General features: G+C 38.8%; 2 protein-coding genes across 3 annotated transcripts in view; both read left to right on the top strand.

Annotated features, from left to right (window-relative positions):
- The window catches only part of hpse2 (heparanase 2), a 53615-nt gene extending 49881 nt beyond the window's left edge, over positions 1-3734 (top strand). Inside the window, exon 12 of the mRNA XM_078273256.1 lies at positions 1932-3734. Coding sequence (XP_078129382.1) covers positions 1932-2091 — 160 coding nt within the window. The 3' untranslated portion in view covers positions 2092-3734. The remainder of the gene's footprint in view (positions 1-1931) is intronic.
- Positions 3735-6785: 3051 nt separating this feature from the next.
- hps1 (HPS1 biogenesis of lysosomal organelles complex 3 subunit 1) lies at positions 6786-16979 on the top strand. 2 transcript variants are annotated; one of them, XM_078272750.1, is made up of 18 exons: positions 6786-7094; positions 9523-9666; positions 9771-9905; positions 10347-10489; positions 10575-10683; positions 11683-11843; positions 11965-12067; positions 12175-12259; positions 12549-12607; positions 12725-12892; positions 13078-13257; positions 13844-13920; positions 14018-14155; positions 14885-14950; positions 15122-15266; positions 15951-16064; positions 16184-16266; positions 16347-16979. In XM_078272750.1, the coding sequence occupies exons 2-18, from the start codon at positions 9550-9552 to the stop codon at positions 16507-16509; spliced, it is 2046 nt and encodes a 681-aa protein (XP_078128876.1). In that variant the 5' UTR covers positions 6786-7094; positions 9523-9549; the 3' UTR covers positions 16510-16979. The 2 variants fall into 2 exon arrangements, with proteins under 2 accessions (XP_078128876.1, XP_078128875.1); XM_078272749.1 differs by having other exon boundaries at positions 6787-7094; positions 9518-9666.
- Positions 16980-17183: the final 204 nt, after the last annotated feature.

Below are 17183 nucleotides of genomic sequence, written 5' to 3'. Positions count from 1 at the left end.
TAACTATTAATTCTTACTGGCATGATATTGCACTGCTTTCCTGCAAGTGAAATTTGCCAACTTAGTTTAAAAAGAAAACCGAGCCCAGAGTCCTTCACAGAGTTCCAATGTGTTTACACTCTTTTGTTTCAATGTCTTTTTATAGCCTGTGACAGATGTTTTATAAATAGATTTTTTTATTGCCTTTCGTTATTATGCAATTTCAACTCTTAATTTAGTTCACAATTTTTACTATGATATATTGCACTTCATATATCATGGTAATATTAGTCCTATTGCCTTAAAATAAAAATGATGGTTATGCTTTCAGTCTCTTCCTCTCTCCTTTCAGGCTATGGCCTTAAAGGAGGATAATAAAGTTATTGTGACTCAGATTTAAGCCTCAAATACTGGAATAACAGTCTAATGACGGGAACTGTGTGTGTGTGTGTGTGTGTGTGTGTGTGTGTGTGTGTGTGTGTGTGTGTGTGTGTGTGTGTGTTATACGATGCGACATGCGGCCTTAATGGAGGCTCAGGCATGATCCTTCAATAACAGCATAATGATGGAGGATGTTTTAGGTGTTAAAACAGGATTGCAAGGCAATTAATAGGAGAGAAAGCTCACGATGGGCCTTTTTCAGGCTTTAAGTGCTTTCCTTTACCACAGGCAGTGCAGGGAGATTTTTATGAAGAATTTAGCAATGCCAGATGTCTATAAAGTTGTCTGAGTAGAGGGACTTTTTAACGCTGGCCAAGTATTCAGGTCCATGCATGTTCAAGGAAAGCTTTGAGCAACTCAGTGTGATTCATAAATTCTCTCTTTTATTGAATTTGAGGTTCATGTAAAAATATCCAGACCATTGGCCGTAATCCTTACATTATCGTGAACTTTGCAGTATAATACTAGCAGCACTTTAGAGTTGTGTGTTAAAGGTGATAATACAGTATAAGGAGATAATTTCTTTTCAGAACATGATTTATTATGTTACATATTACATTGTTACAATTGTTACATTATTACAATTTAAAAAACAAAATAGGAGAGTCCTACTCAAGCTGACTGCAGGAAGTTTCTTTATATTTTCCTGCTGGATTTTTGAAGTTTGATCCTCAGGTTAATGTACAATCTTTTTGTGATAATTACTATTGCATTCAACCCATAATCCATCGTTTAATAGCTACTCTTCAACAATATTTCATATTCTAAATGTTTTCTTATAGTAAAACTATTACTGAATGTTTTTGATGCCATGCCAGGAATTAATAGAAAGAAAAAGGAGTCAATGGTAATAGCCTCTACAATAAACAGTTATGATGATGCAACTCATTCTGTTTCCTGTGCAAAGAATGTTAATTCCTCCCCCCTCTCATCTTTAGTTTTGCAATAACCCAATTTACTTTACTTTAACACTCTGAAATGTCATTGTTGTACCGTATTATAGCAACCTGTGTCTCACGCAATGGTAATTTTAAGGAACATGACAAATTAAATTATATAAAAATAATATTTTGAACAATTTGTCTTTGAAAACTGTATTTCAAATATTTTATAAGAATACAATAGTAACTAGAATAGTTTTTGTAGCTCTATAATTTAAAGAGTAGTAGTAGTAGTAGTAGTAGTAGTGATTGTTGCTGAAGAAGAATATTTCCATTGCTTTAAGTCTTTAAAATGTGCTATTTCAGTGCAGTTGCCTCCAAACTTTTTTACTCTGCAAAAAGTCAGATTGTACTACTGTGCAGTTGTAAAATTGCAATTTTGTAACAACAGCACCCCCAAGTGTACAACTTGCATTTTGCGGTCTTTTGTTGATGAGGTGAAAAACTGCATTTTCATCTTTATTTCACAATTTTCTACAACAACCAGATTTATGTGTCAGAAGGCAGGTGAAGTAAACTGTGTCTCGCTGAGCTAATGCGGTCTGTATTTCCTGTATCTTCCCTCTGCAGATATGTCCAGCTGAATGGGGAGAAGCTGTTAATGGACAATGAGACATTACCAGAGTTGAAGCCTAAGACATTGAGGGCTGGAAGAACAATAGCCATGCCACCCATGACCATAGGCTTTTATGTCATCAAAAACATTAACGCTTACGCCTGTCGAAGATAACGCTGAACCGCCATCCCTGAACTATTGGAGTGAAGCTCAGATCTCTACAAACCCTCTGCCAGTCTGACCCAAAGCTTAACAAACTGTGGCTCTTCACTGGGATGTCAGAATACCACTTTGTTAGGATTTGTGTATCTTGCTTAAGACACAAAACAAGACACTTGGCTTGAATACAGTGCAATCCTCCGGTTTAACATCAGCCTCTTAAACCTTTATTTTAATGGTGATATTTAAATTACAATTAAAACCTGGCCCTATTCTTATTGTCTTCTCTAGTCCAACAAAGACTTGCCCAAGACACATAAAAAGGGCTGCACTGATCACTTTTCAATTATTTTCACCAGCAACTCCTCATAAGACTTTTATTGACCGTGATTGTCTTGTGGTTTTGTTTTAAGTCATACAATATCATAAGAGTCCACATTCTTTGACTTGATTAAGCTATATGTTCTTCTCTTGGATTGTAAAACCTAAGAGTTTGTTATCTCGGTGTCTGCCAAGAGTTTTCCTTTTATTTTTTTAATCTTTCACTTACCAACTGAGAGAAAACTCTGAACAGGCAGTGTTTCTGAAGCATACACAAGTCAACTTCACTTTGACTTGATCCATTCCACAAAGAGAAAATGCCGTGGTGTGTGTAAGGTCATGCCTGGACTAGCCAAGTGGTGTGTGTGTGTGTGTGTGTGTGCGCGTGCGTGCGTACGTACGTACGTGTGTGTTTTATTGATAAAGCTACTGATGTGTCTGTCCAGTCTGTTTTGCTTCTGAAAGTATATGTTTCTTCCCTTGCCATATTAAGTGGCTTAAAGGGGAAATCTGTTACTTTTAAAGGCTGTTTTTGTATGTTGTGTGTATCGTTGCTTTCCTGCTGCAGGTTTCAATCAATTTACCTGCAGAATACGATAACCAGGATGTGTCTCTAGTGTTGTGTTGCAGCGATGCATAGCTGAAGATCAATGTGAACCCATCCATTACATCTGTCCTCACATGCAACCTGCATCCATACAAAATCTGGGGTTTGTTTTCTATTCAAAAATACCATTTTTTCAGGTGTAGTTTAACCTATCCCACTATCTTCAGTGTGATCTCACATTTTATAATCTTATGCTGCTAGAGTTTTTTGTACTAAATATACATATATTTTCCATAATTTTGTACAGATTTACTGTCATATATAATTAGATAATGTATTGTACATAAAAAAGAGTGATGAAAATAAGTGATTTAAACTTGATATGTTTACTTACATACAGTATACATCTAATTTATATGATTAAATACTTTGCTTTGTCTTTATATTTCTATTATAAAAGACTCTGTTATGTGAGTGGTACTAATGCCCCAACTCTAAAGAGAAATCTAAAATCATTTGTACTGAAAAACAGGGTGACTGTTAAGATGCATATGTCACAGGTGCAGAAGATGGTTTATAGTTCATAACCCATGTTTCGCATTTATTTGATTTTTTATTTTATAATATTTTAACCATCTTATTAAACCACATGAATAAGAACATTGATAACATTTTTACACTCTTACATGGTGGAAGATAAGCAGGAGCAGGTTCATTGGCTGAACATGTTAAATATAAATATTTGTCCTCTGAATGTGTTCATAGTTAATGTAGAGATGTTCATATTTCTTTTGGAGAGCATTATTTTAATATGTAAAGTGTGCCTATATATTATTTTTTCCTAAAAAAAAAAGTTTACATAATAAACACCTACAAATACCTAAGACATTGTATTTGTTTGTATAGGCTTGAGTCAAAATGACAAATTCCTCATGCCACAATCTGCACTAAAGCAAGGAATGCTTTCCTATTTAGTTTGTCAACTCATCAGACAACATTAAACGTTGCTTGTAAACTCACTATGTTGCATGCAAGAGAGGATACTTCTGTATAAATGGCTAAGTCCCATCAAGTGAATTAACATTGAGCATTCCAGCCAGACTCCCCAGCAGTTCTCAGGCTATAAAAGGGATCTGCAGAAGCACATGGTCTCAAGGAGAAGAAAAAGAAACAAAGAGATGAGAGGATATGATATACACCCACACAGGAGCACAAAGAAAAGCAGATTTACCCTCCTATAGAAACCTATAAATAAAAACTGCCAGATTCTAGCAGCATCCTAAGGTACCGCAGTATTAAAGTCACCGTCGTTCGCGCACTCACTCACTCTGACGTACACAAACTGTTACACTCTGTGGCCCCAGATGTGGAAGCAGCTGGAGCAAGTCTTTGTAGTGATAAGAGTGCTGTCTTGTCACTGCGTGAGACAGCTGCTGATGGGAAACATGAATCCAGGATGGGGTTAAACCTCCAGGCCTCAGTTTTTGCGCCCAGACAGACTGAACCTGGGCCAGACCTGGCTCAGTGTCTGCTGATGCATAGACAACTGGGATCTGCTTGGTAAAATCATGTAGAAGGGAGATGAAGGATCTTGTCTGCCTTTTGACTAAACACTTGTTCACTTTCTCCCAGAAAAGCATTATATGTGAAAACTGCATTGATTTCTGTAGAAAGTAAGGCGAGGCTTGAACTGAAGTTTCATGACAGTGAGTCATTAACGATGGTAGCCCTTCAAGAGCTGTGATCCAAAGCATGTACCTTTAATTATATTTTGTTTTCATTTCCATTCATGGGAAATGGGCTTTTTGCTTTAATGTAAGTAGCAGAAATGTTTGGTCTCAGAAATTAACCTCAGGAACAGTCTTATTTCACATGTGGTTCATTTCAAACATGCCTACATTGTTGACACGTCAAGAACCAAACCAGACTTGTTAACACCTGGTCCGTTTAATCTGGGGTCTTGCGAAGAGAAAAATATTATTCATATACGCACATTTAGATCAATGTGCATGCATGCTTTGTTTTTAAAGCATATACAAACCTGGAAAAACCAAGAGCGAGAGAGCAGGCATGCTAATGTACAGAAAGAACATGAATTGGGCTGCACTTTCTCAAGATAATTGTTTGAAATCAGTTGTCAATGTTAGTTTAAAATGTTCTTAGATCAGCTACGTGTTTGATACATACATGAAAAATGTAATTTGTGCCAGGGCAAAAAATAATTACATACTTAGCTTGAAACTATAGCTACTAAAATCCAAAGTATGTTTGTTGAGTAAATTGAGTTTCTGACCTGTAAGTAATAACTGACGATATCGATCAATGAGGCCTTAGTGAACTTTCTGACATTTAGACCAGGATCTTATCAAACCAATCCATAGAAATGGTTTTGTTTGGCAAACTTTGGTTCATATAAACCTGTACCTAGTGATAACAACTGCTGAGCGTCACTTCCTCCGACAAAATCTAATTGTGTTGTGATTTAGGTGGACTGCGCCGTGTCTGGCCACTTCTGCGTGACAGTGCCTCCTTAGTGGAGGTAACTGTTAACCAGGCCTGCCTAACACTGTTTACACTCGTGATCCATTTTGAGACATGCAAGGCCCCCTTGCCCTGTTAGCATTCACTGAGGATTTCATGATGTTTACTCAGTATATACAGGAGTCAGCTTAAATAAGACTTCCATGAATGCTGGATCCCCAGAAAACTGATGGATTAGATTAGACTTTGGCCCACAACGTAGAACTCTCTTGGCATTTTGGACCATTTTGACCCAAGCAAGGTTAATAAAACATAAATATTGATGTTACTTTGCTCCGCTCAAAAGCAAAGTATACAATCTGTGCTGAATATTGTGATACAACACAGATTTGTTGTATAGCCATCAAACATTCTCTGAGAAACAGCCTGGTGTTTGGTGAGTGTGTATTTGTGTACATGCAGAATATATGTAATGTATGTCTGCTACAAGTTGCTCCCTTAATAATAATTTATTTGAAAAAGGGACAATGCACATTAATCAACATTCAAACAAATGTAAATGTCCCCAAGTTAGCTGAAAGGCTAGTTTTGAATCATTTTGCCCGATGTTGTTAGGCATCCGAGAATAATAAAAAATAATACAATGTACGATAGTTAAAAAATTTTACATTGTGGTAAAAAGCATATCATTAAACAACATGAGCGGACACAATCCAGATGATACAGGTACAGTAGGAGTACAGTCATGTTAAAGGTAGATAATAGCATCAGTGTTGACATTGTTGGTTCTCAATAAGCCATTTCTTAACATTACACTTAAATGAATAATATGATGGGGACTCTAATTAATTGTGGTACTGAATTCCATTAATGTGATGGTTTTTTCTAAGTGGGATTGTACCTACGAGTTTATAGGGTATAAAGTTATTATCTCTAAATAATAATCATAATAATAATAATACTATGGGATTACCTTAAAACCACCATAAATGTATACATTTGTGAGCTGAGTGCTGGGACTTTTTAATGTATTCAGGTCCATGTATGTTGTAGGAAAGATTTAAGCAATTAAATAGAATTATTTGATTTGATATTTCATTAAATACGATGTTTGAGTGAACAATATCCAGCCCACAGGCCTCTATTTGTATTGTTGTGATGTTCATATTGTTCCACTGTATCTATAGTAATAAATGTAAATGTTTTTTTCAGTAGAGGTGTTTCCAGATTTTGCTGTATTTTGTGTTCCAACTAATTTATCAAAGGATTTCTTATGCCAATCCCACCCATTAAACTGCATTCCACAAATACCAAACTCGACGCCAAAGCCTCTCAGTCACGTGCCCCACTTCAGGCACCAGCACGTGATTGTTTCCTGCTTCGCTGATCGCCAGGCTCCTCGAGGAGGGCAACTCATTGAGAAGAAGTTCCACATTTACTACAAACTCGAAACAGTCTTACAAGGGCAGCTCCACGGTAGCTTGATATCTCTGTTTTCAGATCAGCGCAAACTTCCTGCTGGTGATGTCACATATGACTCAGCAGCGGTGTTGTAGAAGGAAGCAGGCTCAGGGCTGAGACAGCAGCCGCGAGCTGAGGAGAGCGGAAGTTTTGGACAACAGAGACACTGGACTGAGATGCTGGGATCATCCGTCGCAGGAAACACAGAGTGAGTTGTGACATGAACTATAATAACAATAATAATACTAATAACTATAATGTGCATTTGTTCTCTACATGGACAGTCCGCGTGCATCAGTTAAGTTAAGAGTTTCGTAAGGGGAAGTAACTTCAGGCTGTAGGTAACCCACAGGATGTAACTTACGGACCGGGAGCTTCAGATGATAAACAATGAATATTCAATTGTTGAGCTTCAGCTGAAACAAACTCTGTGACCTACATACAGGCTCATATAGTCAGTGCTAGTCATTGTCAGACCTGTCTGTCTCCACAGTTAAGTCAGTGGTGCAGGGATTATTCAAATTCTTTACTTCTTTATTCTTTACCTAAAGTAAAAGTAGGCTATAGGCTACCACACTGTTAAAGTACTCTCTTGCTTGCATCGAAAGTCCTGCATTGAAAGTGTCACTTAAAGGGGTGGTTCCGAATTTTGGACATAGGACCTCATTTCCAAGTTAGCCAGTGTGTTATTTATCAGTGGAGACCGTTTTCAACACTTTTCATCCAGTGCTTCCTGTTGCAGATTTCGCTGGTGCTAGGCTAGCGCAAGTCAACAGTATCTTCTAGCTTGCCATTAAAAGCAGTCTTACCCACTCCACAGTACACCCGAGGCCAATAAATTAGAAACGCCAGACTATCGATGTAAATGTCTGTTGATAAAATAATGTTAGAAATAAAACTACCCTTGCATCGCATTGCAATAGTTATACTTTGTTCCCTGTAGTTGGTAGCATAGGTTACAGCAGCGGCGGAGTGATATTACCTAGGCTACAGAGAAAGCCAGTTTACATGACAATCACGCAAGTTTATTTACCTGCCGCTGTGAACTAATTCCACTCCGCCAGGCTATAACTCGCATAACGTTACCAGTACATGAAAGCACACAGGCTAGCAATTTGCATGTAAACTGTCCGAGCTTACATGACGTTTCTGTCAGCAATTACCTAAAGTTAGCGCTGTATATATCTTTAATCATCATGCATTAATGTAAAAACAGGATACAGTTGGTTGAGGAGGAGCTCATTTTGAACTATTGTATCAGACTGCTGCTAATGATTATTTACATTGTGGGTTAATTTGCTGACTATTTTCTCCATTAAAGCTATAGTGCATAGTTTCTGTCACCCCCATGAGGAATTCTAAGTAATGACAACAAAACTGATACAAGATCCACATGATACAAGTCTTACGTGACCGCACCGCCCCCACGCCCCCTTCACACAGTTGCTTGTAACCAAGGAGGATGCGGAGGATAAAAAAAAATGGACTCTTCAGAAGAGGTAATTACAGTCCCTCCAGAAAAACGTTATTATGCGATTGCATAATTCAATGCATAATCAGCCAAAGTTCGCATATTTATGCGGGTGGAGAATTTTTTCAAATACAAACACTTTCACCGCATAAATTGCCGATTTCCGCGCAAAATATGCGGGGCTTGCATGATTTCATAATCCCCGCATTTTCATTGCAAAAAAGTCACATATATCTTAGCAGAAAGTTGCGTTTACTTCACACAAGAGCAGACATTTTCCCCTGTTGCCATGGGAACGTTATGAAGTGACGTAATTACGCGACGTGAACATCACCGAAAAGCTGCAAACCCCGCGATGAAGCCATGATGAAACTGCTGTTTTTTCAAGTTCCCGCAATTTCATCGCATAAATATCCCGCATATTCCATCGCATTTTTTAAGAAAATGTGATGCATAATCAAGGATTTTTACCCGCAACAATCACAAAAAAACTCCGCATTTTTCTGGAAGGACTGTAATTATCTTAACTCGAGCTTATGTGCAGGAAAGTCACCGGACGCCACAATCTTCTGAACATAGCCATACTGAGAAATACAGAGAGAGTTGAAGTGTGGGGAAAAAGTTTTCCCCTTGCTTTCAGTTCCACCAGTAACTAATATATTCATAACTAGGCCTGTGTGAAAATAATGTTCCAGACTGTATTTTATATTTTTTGCTTCAATACATTTGACCTTTTTCATTGTAGCATGATGCATATGGAGTGGTTAGAGTAAATAGGACACCACAGCAAAGTAGGATTGGGGGAAAGAATCGATACAGCATAGTATCGCGATATTTTCCGTGGCAATACTGTATCCATACACAGACGCCAAGTATCGATCTATTATTATATATGTGTTGGTCACGGTTTGTCTGCTTGACAATCCCATTTTGCAGCAATAAAATTGAAGTGAGATGAACAAACGGAGAGATTTATCTTTTTAGATAAAAACGGAGGTTGACAAAGTTTCCTTTTAGGGACATGAATAGAAATTTGAAATAAATTGCATCATATCGCAGAATATGGCAATATGTTTAAAATCGCAATAATATCGTATCATGACATAAGTGATCATGATGATATCGTATCGTGAGGCCTCTGGTGATTCCCACCCCTACAGCGTAGAAGGACAGGAGTGGTTCTGTGGTCCAGATGAAGTGTTTGCTGATAGCCAGTGAGAGCGCTGAGGTCCTCTTCCAGTGGACTGACCCAGAATTTCAGCAGAATGTCCAGGAACAGTATGGGGCGTCCCAAGAGGAGGGCCATGGGGTAAGGAGGAAGATGATCAACAAATACTGTGCGTACACTTTAACTGGCTTCCTGTAGCTGTTAAAATAACTTTTACTTTTTCCTTTCTCTGTTGTGATGGTCAGCTTCCAGCCTTCGAGGACAGCATCAGCACTCTGTTTGCTCCCATCATTATCTCCTGCAGCACCATGGTGGACAGGCTGTGTGACAGCTACACCTCCTTCACCACAGAAAACAACCATATCTACGTCCTACACCAGGTAGCGCCTGCCTTCCAAAATAAAAGCCTGTTTTAAACCCTGCACCAATCCCCACATTAGTTTATCCACCCATGTCCATTAAAAATAAAAAGGATGTGCTTTTGTTCTTATACAGTGCCTATTTTGATGCTATTTTGAAATCCCTTCATGTGTAAAGCAGATTCCTGCATTCTTGAACTTTGCCAACAGTAACAGCACTGTGCCTCTCTTACAGCCAAGAGTCATGTGAGTCTTGTTAAGGAATCAAAACGGCTTTGTCCTCCTGCAGCACATGATATACGTGACATGTTTCAGGTCCATTCGGTGTCAGCAGCCTTTTAGGTCTTTCTTCTGCAAATATTTATTCCAGAGAGAACGGTTTAATACAACCATCTTTAGTTAATTTAACTTTTTATTCATGGGGCTGTGCAAGCTAATTAGGTCATTTTGTATCCTCCTCAGTTCGATGAGTGTCTTTACATTGCTGTGAATGGAGACGGGGAGGAGGGAGAGGGTGATCTGAGGAGGAAGATCTATGTGATGAAAAAGATGATTGAGGTCATGTTTGGCATGGTCACCCTCAGCAGTAACCTCCTCAGGAGAGAGTAAGACATTTTGTTGTGTTTCCTCTTGATACTGGACAGATTTAACACAGCATCTAGTTGATATATGAGCTGTGTTTGTCACCAGACTGCGTCCTCAGGACACGGAGCAAAGGGCGAGGCTGTGGAAGCATCTCCAGAGCCTACTGGAGACCTACAGCCAGCTCCGAGAGAACGACCAGAGCTTCTTAGTGGAGGTGCAGTGCATTGCTCCTTTTATGCAATCCGTTTTAAAATATAGATTTATTCTGCAAATGTTTCCCTCACCAGATTGTTGATATATGGGGACAAGCCACAGTTTTACAGCAAAGTGTAGATTTCTGCTACCTTGATACAGATTCAAGCTCATATCTTTGTCCCCTCAGGATTCCTGTATGCAATAAAGCAAAGCCAGAGACACTATTGAGCTGTCAGTGTTATGATAATGCACATATTATTATGTGTTATGATGTGTCTGTGGTATATTTAGTTATTGTTCATGTTTGCCGTGTTAGTGTCTTTTCCTTTCTTGCTCAACAATATATTTGTGTCTTTGTCTCCATCATCCTCACAGTTTTGGGCTATTGTTAAACAGCCATTTTAATGATCTTATTTGTTTTGTTTTTTTAGTAACATTATTTATTAGTGAAGCCCTGACTATTTTTGGTGCATTGCTCCATCAGATTTACTAGGATGTAAAAACTTTAACCACTAGATGGCAGAAACAGCTAGAAAGTCCCTTTTTAATTGGGTGTTAATATTATTGTGTCTGTCAAAATATTAGATACTGGGTAGGAATGACAAACTCATGGTTTACGCCATGTCTGTACAGTTTACTGTTAAGTCTACTTAGCTGTACAGTGAGCCAGTTACAACTTAAGGTTGTTATCCCAAAAATTTAGACATGGTCGTATTTTTTATTTATTGATTTTTCTTTTATTCTAATCAGAAAACAACGGCAGTGACAAGATGAATTTAGGTTGAATTCCCCTTTTAAGGCTTTCATTTCAGAAGTACTGTGTCTAGTCTAAGTAATCTTTAGGTTAGATTATTGAATTATACCCCTAAAAAAAGGAACTTGACAAGCCAGCTATCCTTCAGTCCTTTTTCTCATTAGAGACACATGTCATTAACATGTGTAAGGGCAAATATGTCTCCTTTCAGTGCTTCAGCTAGGATGGAAGCAATGGTTAACATTGTTCTTATCTCTCTCTCAGGCAGTGGAGAGGCTGATCCACCCCACGCTGTGTGAGCAGTGCATCGAGTTCCTAGAGCGCCGTTTAGTTCAGCAGCTCAATGGCAGTGTAGAGAGAGCAGGAGAGGAGGTGCTGCACTCCTTCATCCTGATTCACACCAAACTGCTTGCCTTCTACTCCAGGTACCGATGTGTCCATAAACCTTTCACATCTACTTGTACTATTTCTTATTTATAGCTTCTAAGTCAGTGAAGAGGCTTGAAGATTTCATTATACAGTTTGTCGTCTCTTTGGTCCTTCTAGCCGCAATGCAAGCTCGCTCTCCACCTCAGACCTCCTGACTCTCATCATCATGGCACAGAATATGTATCCTAGCAACATAGACCTGGATGATCCACATCCTGAGGTATAAAATGTTGACATTTTGACACACAGCACCACCACAAGATGTTGCTCACCTTGTTTCTGATTGCTTATTGTCTGTTTTTGTGCATGTTGCGTGTTTGTCTGAAGGATGTTGAGAGTACATCCGGTTCTGGTCCTGACAGTTTTTACACGCCAGAGCCCTCCCCTACAGACAGGGACTCAAGCAGTTCAGGTGGGTTGTGCAGTAGAGTCTGTTGTTTCCCCAAATACAGTATAACAACAACAGTATGTTGTCTTTTTACAGTACATTACATGTCATTTAGCTGATGCTTTTATCCAAAGCAACTTACTGTACATGACTTATATGTCAGAGGTTGCACACCTCTGGAGCAACTAGGGGTTAAGTGTCTTGCTCAGGGACACATTGCAGTGGGAATTTAACCTGGGTCTCCCACACCAAAGGCATGTGTCATATCCACTGCGCCATCCCCACCCACGTCTTCATTTGTGTGTGTCAGCAGCAGACAAGCCAGTGAGAGGAAGTACTCCTGTGTTTGAGTTTGTGGATCCAGATGTCCAGGTGAGAGCATATCTCAGTGTGTATTCCTAATTCTGATTTCTAATATTCAATGCAAAATAAACCGATTTGTTTGGTTTGAACGAGACCTCAAAACAGATATTATAATAATGTCTTCAGATGGCAGAGGACAGCTTGCAGGCTCTGGAAGTTGCCCCACCTGCCCCTTCAACCCCTCGCAGAGTCTTCTTAGAGGTCTCACTCAAAGATGGGCTGTATCCCATGATGCCTCACTCCATGTACTGTCTGCCACTGTGGCCGGGCATTAGCCTTGTGATGCTAACTAAGGTTTGTAGACACCAACACAGTCAGTCTTTACATGTTGTAGTTTTGTGACCAGTAGGGGGCACAATGGTGACACACTTATCTGGACTTAATTATTACTAACTACAGTTTTATGCAGTGTTCACAGTATCTAGAACATCTTTGCTCCAATGTTGAACCACTTAAGCATCTATTTTTGTCTCTGTCAGATTCCCACCAGTGCAGTGGCCATGTCAGTGTATATGTTTTTGGAAGCCTTTGCCAAGCTGGAAAAGCGTTTAAGTGAAGGCCAAGAAGGTTCTGCTGCTACTAGAGGCCAGCCAACTATACATGACGTACGGAGCAAACTGGATAAATTCATTAAAGCCCTGGGGCCTAGTGAGATACAGGTAAATGTTTTTATGTGTGTTGAATACCAACATTTTGTGTATCCAACAACTGTCTGCTTTTAAATTAAGATGTAAAATAACATCCTAAAATCATTTCAAGTGGAAATCCTTTGTAGCACACAACAACTATGAATAATTTACTTTAAATTCTAGTTAAAAATAATCTATCCCAGCCTGTAATTATACTGAACTGTCAACCTTTGTTTTTACAGTATCATTCACAAACAATGAAACCGTTTTTATAGTATAATACTACCAAATTTAGTTCCTTTATGTGCTGTAAAAAAACTACACTTAACATTGTCCAAACTGTGCCTCTTTTCTCTTGGCACATGCTGAGTACCTTCCTAAATTATAAAACAAAATTATCGTTTGTTGAAAGATTTGTTTTGTTACCAATATCTAAATTTGAATGAATCAACTGAAGATCCAGTAAAAGCACCGAATAGAAAAAAGTTACCTTTGCTAAAATGGTCAGTTCCTTGCATATAATAAAAAGAACTGTGATTTAATCATATGAACAATATTTTCAGTTTTTGCACCTGGACAAATACAATCTGCTTTTGTTCTCTTATTATCTATCCAGTCTGCACAGTTACAAAACGTCTGGACAGAGTTCAAGAACCGAGCCTTTTCCAGAGGAGGGCCTGGGTTCAACAGAGAGTAAGCTGCTGCAGCCCTCTGCTGGCCAAAATGCATCATAGCAGATCTATTGGACGATTCTTTGAATAATTACATTGATGTGTTTTTTTTTTTTCAGTCTTATCCCATGGTGTAAGAATATGAAGACCCAGCTGTGTGGAATATACCGACAATGTTTTCTCATTGAATCTGGAAAAGCCGACATTCCACAATGTCTCTCTCCCAGTCTGCAGGAACGAGCCCAGACCATGATGCAGTATGTATCAGTCAGCCGAACATCTCTTTGCACTATTATTATTGTTTGATCTTCAAATCTTGAATCTGAATCAGTTTTTAATTTAAAGTGCTCATATTATACTCATTTTCAGGTTCATAATTGTATTTAGAGGTTGTACCAGAATAGGTTTACATGGTTTAATTTTCAAAAAACACCATATTTTTGTTGTACTGCACATTGCTGCAGCTCCTCTTTTTACCCTGTGTGTTGAGCTCTCTGTTTTAGCTACAGAGTGAGACATCTCACTTCTGTTCAATCTCAATGGGAGTGTGGGAGTCGCACATGCGCAGTAGCTAGGTAAGCACTGCTAGCTAACCAGAAGCAGAGTATGAGGTCGTGCCATGCTAGCAGCTAGGCGAGCATTATAACGCGTTACAAAGTGACGCACGTTCGTCACGGAAGTAAAGGCTAGACTACGATACAGCTGTTTGGAGCTGTTTGTGAACAGTGTTTTCTCTGGAAGATGGTAAGTCCCTTTGGGGTGGACTTTGGGCTTTTTCACTTTGTAAGCCTATAACATGCACAGAAAGCGATATATTACACAATAAAGGAAAGGGGAAAAGCCAAAAAGCATAATATGAGCACTTTAAGTTTTTAGAACACACATGACCGCATCCTACATTGTTCATGTCAATCTTCTTTCTCTCCCTCTAATTCTTTGTCACTGTCTTTCTGTTCTACTCTTTTTACCCTCTCTGTCTCTCCCAGAGAGAAACTGATGGACTGGAAGGACTTCCTGTTGGTGAAGAGCAAGAGGAATATCACCATGGTGTCATATCCTGTCCGCAAAATAATCCTGCTCCCTGTGATGTCATGCTGTGTGTGAATTTGTAATGTTTCTGGAAGTGCATGCATATTTTAACAACATGTACACACTTAGAAAACTCTTTGAAATATAACTCACTGTTGTCCTAAGTGTATTGATCTTGACCCAGTTAATCTCACTTACCTGGAGGATTTCCCAGGCCTCATCCATTTTATCTGCGTGGATCGATCCACCGGCCAAATGATTGCGCCGTCGCTCAACATCACTGAACGCAACACGTCTGAGCTGGGGAAGGGACCAGTGGCTCAGTTCATCAAAAGCAAGGTCAAGCATACTACAAGTGCACTTCTTAAAACTAATTAGTGTGGCAATAAATTGTTGATTGATAGATAAAGAGCACACCAGAAACTGTTCATCTTATCAAGTCATTTAAGTCTCATTTTAGTCTATTGCTGCTTTCAGGGCAAAGACCAGTAATATTTAATTATTGAATCAAAGCTATAGTGCGTAGTTTCTGTAAGTCTGCTGTAAGTAATGACAACAAAACTGTGGGCACGGAGGATTAAAAAAACATGATGGACTCTTCAGAAGAGGTAATTATCTTCACTCGAATTTCTGCGCGGGAAAGTCACTGGACGACACAATCTTCTGAACATAGCCATACTGAGAAATACAGAGAGTTGTATGGCACTGATAGTCTTAATTAGCTTTATAGCAACACATTTGGCAATGGCTTGAATGTAACGGACGTTCATAAATATCAAAAAGATATGCTTTAAATAATTGAATACTCCAGATGTGATTGGTTAGGTTACAACATAACCCCTTTTATCTGTAGAATTCTTAAAATATATCACAGAAAATGTATGGAATATAACCAAATACAAGACTAAATGTGTTGTATAATTTTCCAATGTTTTGAAGTATTCCTTAGGATGCTCACTACATTGATAGTTATGCTCATCTTTGACTTAAATTCATTTTTCTCTTTACTCATCCATCCTGAAGGTGTGGAGCCTGGTCAGCACAACACGGCGCTATCTCCAGAAAGGTTACTCCACTGTCACATTGCGCGACGGAGACTTCTACTTCTGCTACTTCCTCTGGTTTGAAAATGAAACAGTAAGTTGGCATATCATATTTTAGTAACCAGTAATAACACGAAAATCAATTTATCACCCTGGAATACTGTAAAAGTAAAATAAAACAGCATCATATAAATTGTATATCTGATCAATCAGGGCTACAAGTTAGAGGCAGGGGACATACCCATCCTACCTGATGACTCTGCCCCCATTGGGATGCTTGCCTGGGACTACTACAGGTAAACAGCGCATGACAGAAAGGAATTTGATTATTCCAAAAGGGAGTGCTGTTGAGTATAAAAAGTAATGTGTCCTGCAGGAAGCTGCTGCGGTACTACAGCAAGAATCACCAGGGTGAGGTGGTGAAGTGTTACGAGCTGCTTACAGTTCACCTGGGGGTCATCCCCACTGAGATCATCCTCCAGCACTGCAGACAGCTCGCAAGCAAACTGTGGGAGCCGTCGCGCAACCCACTGCTGTAGACACACCCACACACTTGAACTGAGTCACAGTAGCCAAGGTACTTGTTTGTTCTATTGCCAAGAACTGAAAAAAAAACCCAACTATATATGTAGATGTATTCTGTGACCAGTGCCTGCGTTTCATGTTTTCATCATTTTCATTGTGTATTATGTTTATGATTGGCACAATAGTACACCATTGTGCACTAATGCACTTATGTGTCTTGTATGAAGCATATTGACAATATCACTCATATATTTTTGAATACCCATTTATGATCTGTTTCCTATTTATTAGTAATACTGTATTGTTTTCACTTTGTAATATTTGCAGCTGATACATTTTTTTTATAAATGCAGATACTGCCCATTGTTGCCTTTACTACTGCTAGTGTCATAACTTGTATGAATGAAACATGCAATTACTGTATGTCTCCCTTTTAATATACATTATATTTTGGAGACAATAAATATCAGTAGTCTCACTTTCACTTGTTTATTGAGTCATTGTAAGCAGAATTGAAATGGCACTATTTGAACCATTGACCATTACATTTTACAAAACCCAGTCATTAGCTGAATGTGTTCCCATGTAGAATGGCACAAGTATTCATTCATACCAGTAATAGCTGGTGATGTAATAAGTTCATTGAATTTAAACAACTTCTGCTAAGGTTAGTCTCACCAATCATAAG

The sequence above is a fragment of the Sander vitreus genome, chromosome 17, assembly GCF_031162955.1.
Source record: "Sander vitreus isolate 19-12246 chromosome 17, sanVit1, whole genome shotgun sequence".
Taxonomy (NCBI): domain Eukaryota; kingdom Metazoa; phylum Chordata; class Actinopteri; order Perciformes; family Percidae; genus Sander; species Sander vitreus.
This window is presented reverse-complemented; position numbering and strand designations above follow the sequence as displayed.

Excerpts from the sequence above, each read along its gene's own strand:
- hps1 (XM_078272750.1), top strand. The coding sequence starts at position 9,550 with ATGAAGTGTTTGCTGATAGCCAGTGAGAGCGCTGAGGTCCTCTTCCAG. Across the intron at positions 12,893-13,077 it reads GCCTTGTGATGCTAACTAAG|ATTCCCACCAGTGCAGTGGC; the intron begins GTTTGTAGACAC and ends TGTCTCTGTCAG. Across the intron at positions 14,951-15,121 it reads AGGAATATCACCATGGTGTC|TTACCTGGAGGATTTCCCAG; the intron begins ATATCCTGTCCG and ends AGTTAATCTCAC.